Source organism: Berghia stephanieae, chromosome 11 (genome assembly GCF_034508935.2).
Source record: "Berghia stephanieae isolate SIO BIC M18660-M18661 chromosome 11, UCSD_Bste_1.3, whole genome shotgun sequence".
NCBI classification, from domain to species: Eukaryota; Metazoa; Mollusca; class Gastropoda; order Nudibranchia; family Aeolidiidae; genus Berghia; species Berghia stephanieae.
In genome coordinates, this window is record NC_088370.1 from 12,160,505 (window position 1) to 12,169,405 (window position 8,901).

Genomic DNA, 8,901 nt, shown 5'->3' on the forward strand with positions numbered 1-8,901 from the left:
ATATGGATTTCATCCAATGAGATATGGAGCTGGGTGAGCGTAGACATACATCCGACAAAATATTGGACGTTTGATAATTTGGGGCAGAAAAAGGCCCATAGGTTCTGGACAGAGGATCATTGTTATTCTTGCAGGTGGTGAAGCTACTGGATATTTACAAGGAGCCATGCCAGATTTTCTTCTCTGCATCATCTGGAAAGTAAAAAATATAATTCTAGGGTAGATGCAAAGGTGTTTTTGAAGACTGGCTAAATATCGTTTGCTGCCTTCCCTCGAAGTACCCAGCTGTATTATATTGTACCATTCGGTGGCCCGTAATTACTTCAAGTTCAGAAACAAGCCATTAACACATCTGACCACAACACAGTTCAATTAATACCAATGCACGTGACACGGATGAAACAACATAAAACCTACAGTAAAATTCAATAAAATCTGGTAAACAGAAGCCATTGCGAAAATGCCTACATGTTTTGATTGTATAGCATGAGAAGAACTAATCACAAAGAAGATATAAGTGACAGACACTATAAACGGATATATCAATTTCCGCTTTGAACTGTATATGGAAAATAAAAAAATAAAAATATACCCAAACAATAAGCCGTGGGTGACAAAGAAACTAAAGGCAGTAATCAATGAAAAAACATGCTTTTAAATGTGGTGACCAAAATAAAGCAAGAGAAAAAACACACGACTATGGACACTAATAAAAGAAAAAAAAGATCGCTTACAAAAAGAAAATGGAAGAAAAAATAAAAGCAGGTTAACCATTGAAATCTTGGCCAATGATTCGAGGAATGGATATCAAATCGGGGGGAAAAAAGAATACACAAGGTGCAATTGATATAGAAGAACTGAACAATTTCTACTGTCGCTTTGACATCGATACTAATACCGATATTAACACCAATATCGGAAGACAGTCATTTATCTGTACCCAACACTATCATGAGCGACCTATCATTCTTGAAGAGAGGTGAAAAATGTTTTCAATATGATCAACCAAAGGCCCAAGGCCCAGATGGAATTTGTGGTCGTGTATTTTTTTAAATGTCCCGACTACTTTGCAACAGGTTTTAGAGAAATATTCCAAAATGCATTGCATTATGGCAAAATTCCAACACTTTGGAAAACGCCAACCACCGTGCCAATTATATAACCCTCCTTGTCATCAACATTAACTTATTTCAGACCTGTTGTTTTGACATCCATCACCATGAAATGTCTGGAGAAAATAATAAAATGTGTTCTTCTCAATGAAATTAATAAAACATTGGATCCACTCCAATTTGCCTATAAACAGTCACAAGGAGTTGACAATGCGCTTGTGACTCTAAACCAGATCTTGACATTCCAACCTATACAAAGCATCGGGAAATTATGCCAGAATCCTCTATTTAGATTTCTCATCAGCTTTTAATGCTATGAACACAAATTATTAATTAATAAATTACAAGAAATTAGAATTAACTAATTGATTTTGAAATTGATTCAAAACTTCCTCGATTAAAGACCTCAAAGAGTCCTCCTTGGGTCAAAGCTGTCAAATGAGAGAACACTATCAACGGATGTCCCCAGGGTTGTGTAATGCCACCTATTCTATACATTCTATACACCAATGACTGTCGATCACTACATTCAAACTGCCAAATAATCGAATACGCTGACGACACACCGATTGTAGGTCTTCTCAACCATTATGATGATAGCTTAAAGACATATTTTGATCAAGTTTATTCACTAAATTGTGCTCTGTTAAGATGCTTCACTTAAATATCACAAAGACTAAAGAACAAATTTTTGACTTTGCCCTTAAAGAACACAATGAATATGTGAAATTCATTATAAACAACGAGGAGGTAGAAGTCGTAGATGAATTTAAATATCTCAGAGTGTATATTGACATCTCTCTCACTTTCAAAACAGTAGATATATTTTATAAACACAAAAGTGGGGCAGAGATTGCATCTCTTGATGAAATTTAGATCTTTTAAAATTAGCGAAAAAGCAATGATCCTAATGTATAACGCGTTTATAAGAACTGTAATTTCCTTTGGTATTGCGATGTGGTATGGTAACTGTGGGGTGAAAGAGAAGAATAGTTTCAATTAACCGATCATTCCATTTTAACGAATTCCTTCAAAATGGATAATCAGAAAATTCATAAATCTTTTAAATGTAAATCTCCTATGAGTTTTGATCCTACCTGTTTTCGATTTTATAATAGCTGTAGTTAGCGAAATCCTTTCTTATTGTTTTAAAATCCATGAAAATTTTTTCTTTAGTTAATACAAATGGGCATGATCTATATTACATTTCCATGTGCTCGAGGTCATTGGTCACATTGGAATGCGTGCTCAAAGTGGCGTACATAGTGACAGGTGTTCACAGTTTTTGAAATATCTACCATCATGATAGGTCATTTTGTTCAGCTTGACACATGGGTATGCTTACAGCGTTCATAAACACATCAGCGTGTTTACATTTCTGAAGAAAAATCCAATCGTTGGACAGCAACAAATCACGTGATTGATGACTTGGCTTGACGAAAACATGAATATAGATCGCTCCCATTGATTCAGAGATTCATACAATGTTTTGCAGCTGTCAACTGAGTAGGGACTGCTGAGAAATGATGAAAAACACGGGCCACTTATTAAAAATAATATGACTATAGTTGTTTATAAACAAAAACGTGAATGAAATCGACCTCGGCTATGTGGTCTTGTGGTATGAAACTCGCGATATTTGAGCAAACAAAAACGAGATGAAGTTATCGAGGGTCATCGCAATCCCCAAAAGTTGACTTTGTGGTCTAGTGGTATGGCACTCACTTTCGGATCGGAAGGTCCTGGGTTCGAGCCTCCCTCGGCGTATAGTTGAGTCCTTGGAAAAGGCTCTTTACTCACATTCTCTCACCGTACTCAGGTGTAAAATTAATACCTGGCCGTTAACAGCGTTGTATCTGTCGGAAAAAATTGTATTATTGTATAACAGGCGTCATGTCTCGTCCTACATGTTAAGTGTTGCTGTTGGCAAGGGGTCCCTTGTAAAGCGCTTTGAGTACGTTTAGTGGATATTGCTCTATATAAAAGCTCAATTTAAAATTTAGATTATTTAAACATTATTGTATTGAGTATTATTTTTATCTTGTTTTAAGAGTAGAATTCACATAACAGCAATGTGGTCCATAACAAACTCGGTTATCGGATCTCCAAATAAATACACGTTGGACACAAATGAACAGAATTGAAATGGTGAGCTTTATCTATCTATCTAGTTCATTTTTTGTTGGAGAAAAATATGAGATCAAAAACAGCCTTGTAGTTCGAACTATTTTTGTAGTAGATGAAAACGTTCATAGCGGCGTTCACTGACTCGATGAGAAATGTGAATGACGCTAATACTTTGTTTAGGGTAGCGTATTCTCCCGTGACGGATATTCTCCTGTCCCACCACATCGTCAGTTGCATTCCAACCGTGGGCAAGAAACAAAATATGAACAAGGTAGAAATAAGCACGACCATTTTGGAGACTTTTTGATCCTTGCTCATGACATTTTTATCACTATCAGCATTTTGGTTACCGTCCTTTTTGTCAGCGAGTTGGATGCCCGTGGATTTCATGCGCCATTTTGACTTTTGTTTAAGTTTGACGACGAGTAAAATTGTTGAAATTATAATGAAAATGAACGCTGTAATTGAGAAGAAAACGTTGATAATCGGGAAGACGACGCTTTCAATTTCTGCCCGATTATCCGTAAACACAAGACCGAGCATTGATCGATTGTATTCGATGAAAAACTTTTCCCCTATCCTATTCGCGTAGTAGATGGGAACCATCAGTGCCACGTTTATGAAATAGCTGAATAGCAGACAAAATATGACTCGCCGTCTGGTGAAGATTGTCTTGACCTTAAGGGGCAGCCACACACACACGCATCGCTGGAAAGTGATAAAAGCTGTGATTAAGGTCGTTATTTTCGTAAAGGCGACGTGTGGCCAGGCGCCGAGCAGGTAGGAGAATTCGTCGGGCTCAAAAGGTAATTTTACCGTGTTAATCCAAGGGTTCATATTAATTGACTGCCAGATTGACGTTAAACAAGATCCAAAATCAGAAATAGCCAGGGAAAATAAGCTTATATTTATGTCGTTCTTCTCCGCAAATCCCATTCTGTAAAACACGACCATGTTGATCCCGTTGCTAATGACGCCAAAGATATTGACAGTCATTAAGAGGATGAACCAATTGATGAGCCGGAAATAGAAAAAGAGATGGTCATTAATAAGAGGATTGTGGCTGATACAGTCGTCCAAGGTTTCGTTGCACGCCATTTTAAGATACGAAAGAATCGGGTCGGCCTTTCACAGCTTTTTTTTTACTTGAAAGATCTAAATAATATTAAGAAGCCATTTAATAGTGTCGTTTTTGTTTAATGTTGTCACAAATTGCACGTATCTATAAATTTATACATATTACGTCAGAACATTGTTGACATTTTAATGATATTATAGGCATTCGAATTACGATTCATGAAATCCTTAAACCTGAAAAATAAATTGTTTTTGGAATAGTTGCATCTACCCTGCTGCTACACGAAATGTTATCTACATCCAAAATATCCACTTTTTAGACTCGGCAAGAAAAATAGACTTTGGTGCTGAAATATTCCAGTGGTTGCTCATCTATTATATAGCACCTATGCCTGTGTGAAAAAAAAAAAGAAAAGGAATAATAAATTCATTAGATAGTCTAATTCCCCTCACACGCACACACACACACACACACACACACACACACACACACTTACATACAAGACACAATTGACATTAAAGTATTTTCACCTAATTGACTAGTCGATAACACTATCAAAATCTATTTTTATCAATCAGAAAATAATAGAGTAATATATCTCTCGATGCTGTCAAATGGCTTAGATAGCTCAGGTGGTAGAGCACTTGCATCTCACGCAATGAGACTGAGATTGATCCCAGGTGCAGTCGAGACTTTTTTTTCTGAGCCCCTTGACCATCCAGCAGTGACTAGGTAGCTGATTCTGTTAGATTTGGCGGAAAGTACTTTGAGATAGACTTGCGCCCTATCCAAACGATAGCGAGCAATTGCTATTTTCCGTTTCACGCTATGCCTGGATGTTATCAAAGTGGCTCGCATAACCTAGGACAGGTGCGTAAATCCGTACCTTCAGCCCAATCACAATGTGAATAGGAACTCACGTTGAAATTGTATATGCTGACGACATTGACTTTATTGGCCTCAAAGGAGTCAATGTACAACACGCATTACAATGTGAATAGGAACTCACGTTGAAATTGTATATGCTGACGACATTGACTTTATTGGCCTCAAAGGAGTCAATGTACAACACGTCCATGAAGTTTTACAAAAAGATCATCATCATCATCATCATCATCATCATCATCATCATCATCATCATCATCATCATCATCATCATCATCATCATCATCATTGCCTTCTTCACCCTGGGTCAGGTTAGAAGCCAAAGACAAACAGTTTCAACCCTTCTCTATCTGAGCTAACTTGGGTTTTTTAAAATCTCGGTCCATGTCTTATCACTTCTCTTTCCTTTCGGCTTTGTCTGTTGTCCTTCATAAATTCTGCCATTGCAGAAAATCTTCGGTCGCCCAAGCTAAAAAATAAGAATTTGCACGTAAATGCTGACAAAACAGATGTAACATTTAGTAGCAAAGAAAGGGCGATGTACAGCTATATGCGGCTATGTGGTCTTGTGATATGACACTCGCTTTCGAATCGGAAGGTCTTGAATTCGAGCCTCGCACGGCGCATAGTTGAGTCCTTGGAAAAGACTCTTTACTCACATTATCTCACCGTACTCCGGTGTAAAATGAGTGCCTGGCCATTTACAGCATTGTATCTGTCTGAAAAGAAAAATGTAATATCGTCTAATAGGCGTATTGTCTCGCTCTACATGTTATGTGTTGCTGTTGGTCAAGGACCATTTGTAAAGCGCTTTGAACACATGTAGTGGATCTTCGCCGTATAAAAGGTCATGTTTTTGTTTTATTTTGTTTTGACAGGGAGCCATATTAAAGGCGTAGCAGTAATACGCTTCAACAGTCATAACGTCACGTCCCTCATAATGACGCATGGTAACTTAGTAACTGGCTCTAAACAATCGGAACAATGGCGGACGCCCTTATGAAATATTTCTCCGACGAGCATAAACGCCAGAGGAAAAAATAACATTATAAATCTGATCATGTTTTGACTTTTACACATTCTGTTCACAAGACATATGAAAAGTTCTAGCCAGTATGAAGAATAAAAAGAACCGATTTTCTTTGTTTAGAACCACGATGGCCGCCTTTGCTGGGCGACGTGACATCAGACTATTGAATCCAATTGGAGGAAGAGAAGACTCGCAGAGTAGAAAAAGGCTCTAAACAAACGAGTTAACCCAATATGGATTAAAAAATATAAGCTCAAAATGTACACTTAAATCAAATTCCATGCAACCAGTGTAGAACCAGTACGTGTGTACAACTGGAGAACATGGGCACTGACCATAGCCTTTGTAAACGTATAGCTTGACAATGACCACAAAATGACGTCAAAAGACAAGTCTTTGGCCACAAAAGAAAACAAACCGCGAGTTATATTCAATAGGTCAACCAATGGAATCACTTGTTTCACTGAGTGCGACTAATGACAACTCACTAGGCCCTGCAAAAAAACTTTAAAATGACGTCAAAATATAAGTCTTTGAGGATTCTAGTGTCAGGCTATAAGTTAACGATGGCTCCGCACTGACCGGAACCAAAGAAGACACATAAGACAGATTTGACTGAAAACACCTAGATAGCCACGCCTCTCGGACAGTCGTCATGATGTAAACAATGGCAGTGATTGGTAAACATAGCAAACTACACAGGTTTTACTAGCAATGGTATGTGTCTAAGCAAAATACCCACACTGTTCTACCACTTGATCAATAGAACCAACACAGAAAACTCTGTGTAAACTTAAACATTTACCATACGATCGAGAAAATCGTGAGATAACTATATAGTCACTCATCTGGCGGTATAAAAACAATAGGATTCAATAGTCTGATGTCACGCCGCCCGGCAACGGCGGCCATCTTGGTTCTAAACAAAGAAAATCATTACTTTTTATTCTTCATGGTGGCTAGAACTTTTCAATCCCTTTTCATATGACGTGTGATCAGGATGTGTAAAAGTCAAAACATGATCAAATTTATGGGGTTTTTTCCTCTGGAAACGCCCATGTGCTCGCTGGAGAAATATTTCATACGGGCGTCCGCCATTGTTCCGATAGTTTAGAGCCAGTGTTACTAAGTTACCATGCGTCATAAGGAAGGAAGTGACGTTACGACTGTTGAAGAGTATTAGAACGATCTGGTGGAGATCAATTTCATTCACGTTATTGTTTATAGATAGTATGCGCTTCGCTAAGAAGCTCATAACATTGCCATCCAGAAGTATAACGGACCAACACACAAAACTGTGTGCATTCATGAACGTTTATAGACAGGTTAATACAGTTTGGTGAGAATCACTCATAAACGCGGATGGCAAAATACAATAACAAAGGCTTGAGTGACGTCATCTTCATTCTATCTATAAAAACAAATAGAACGATCTGATAGAGGTCAATTTCATTCACGTTATTGTTTATAAACAACTCAATAGCATTTAGAAATTATGCCCGCCTTTCTTAGTTTGATGAATACATTTCTATTGTCATTATTATTCCTAAACGTGTCAAACACTTTAACCCTCTCCTTACCACCTCCAGCAAAATCGTCAAATTTGTTACGCACGACACAATATACATGTTTAAAATTCAGATTTATTTTGTACATCACAAACTTTGAAGAGATATTTCTTTAAGTAATAAGAACATACATTATTTTCGTAGAGAACTTTTTTTATTTTAATAAATCCATTTTTCTGCTGGGTAAGCCTGCGGCTTTGGGAGAATACTGAAAATGATCGGTAAAGAGAGAGTTAATGTACCTTGATGCCTTTCCAAAATTAAATAGATATTCTTTTAACAAAAGAACCCCTAGACCTTTTATAGCTAACTATTCAACGATTTCCAAATAAAGAGATAATTACGCAGTCACGTGACAAGATCTTTCAAATACCTTAAAACGAATTCTGGCAACTTCTCAGATGACGAAAATAAACACGTATTAAAAGTTTTGGCCAGAAAAAAACTCGTCCTTGAAATATCAATCTATTAAAATGACCATAATCTTGGCAAATACTCTCACACCTGAGGGTTTGAGAAGTCTTAGGATTGACAGATTTTGCTAAGATAAGGGTCATTTTGATCGATCGATATTTGAAAGATGAGTTTTTTGGCCAAAATATTTAAAAAGTATTTGGGTGTTGTTTTTTTTTTTCTGAGTACCTCCGACAGTATATTATACTAAGTATCAAATTATATGTTATCTATTATCTCGATACAAGGATGTTAACCTATGCCATTACCTCGAGAGTGTATAGTCAATTGCAGTTAAACCAATAACTGACAATAACAAAATCGTCAATCGCGGTTATACCAATAACTAACAATAACAAAATCGTTAAATTTTCTAATTTAAAGCAATCATGGTATTAAACACTATCAAGTACTGAATACTATCTACTGTCTACTATGCTGTCGTATTCTAGAAAAACACATATTTAAATTTGGCCAGAAAACTCGTCCTTCAAATATTGATCGATCTAAATGACTCCCATCTTGGCAAAAACTCTCAAACCCGGGACTTCGCCGAAGTCCCGGGTTGGAGAGTTTTTGCCAAGATGGGGGTCATTTAAATCGATCAATATTTGAAGGACGAGTTTTCTGGCCAAATTTTTAAATACG

General features: G+C 37.1%; 1 protein-coding gene across 2 annotated transcripts; it reads right to left on the reverse strand.

The window, feature by feature from the left end:
- Nucleotides 1–2,180: 2,180 nt before the first annotated feature.
- Nucleotides 2,181–8,074, reverse strand: LOC144956581 (uncharacterized). 2 transcript variants are annotated; one of them, XM_078887173.1, is made up of 2 exons: nucleotides 8,043–8,074; nucleotides 2,181–4,708 (listed from the first exon to the last, which is right to left on the reverse strand). In XM_078887173.1, exon 2 carries the CDS (start codon nucleotides 4,335–4,337, stop codon nucleotides 3,285–3,287), a length of 1,053 nt encoding a protein of 350 aa, XP_078743299.1. In that variant the 5' UTR covers nucleotides 4,338–4,708; nucleotides 8,043–8,074; the 3' UTR covers nucleotides 2,181–3,284. The 2 variants fall into 2 exon arrangements, with proteins under 2 accessions (XP_078743299.1, XP_078743298.1); XM_078887172.1 differs by having other exon boundaries at nucleotides 7,932–8,074.
- Nucleotides 8,075–8,901: the final 827 nt, after the last annotated feature.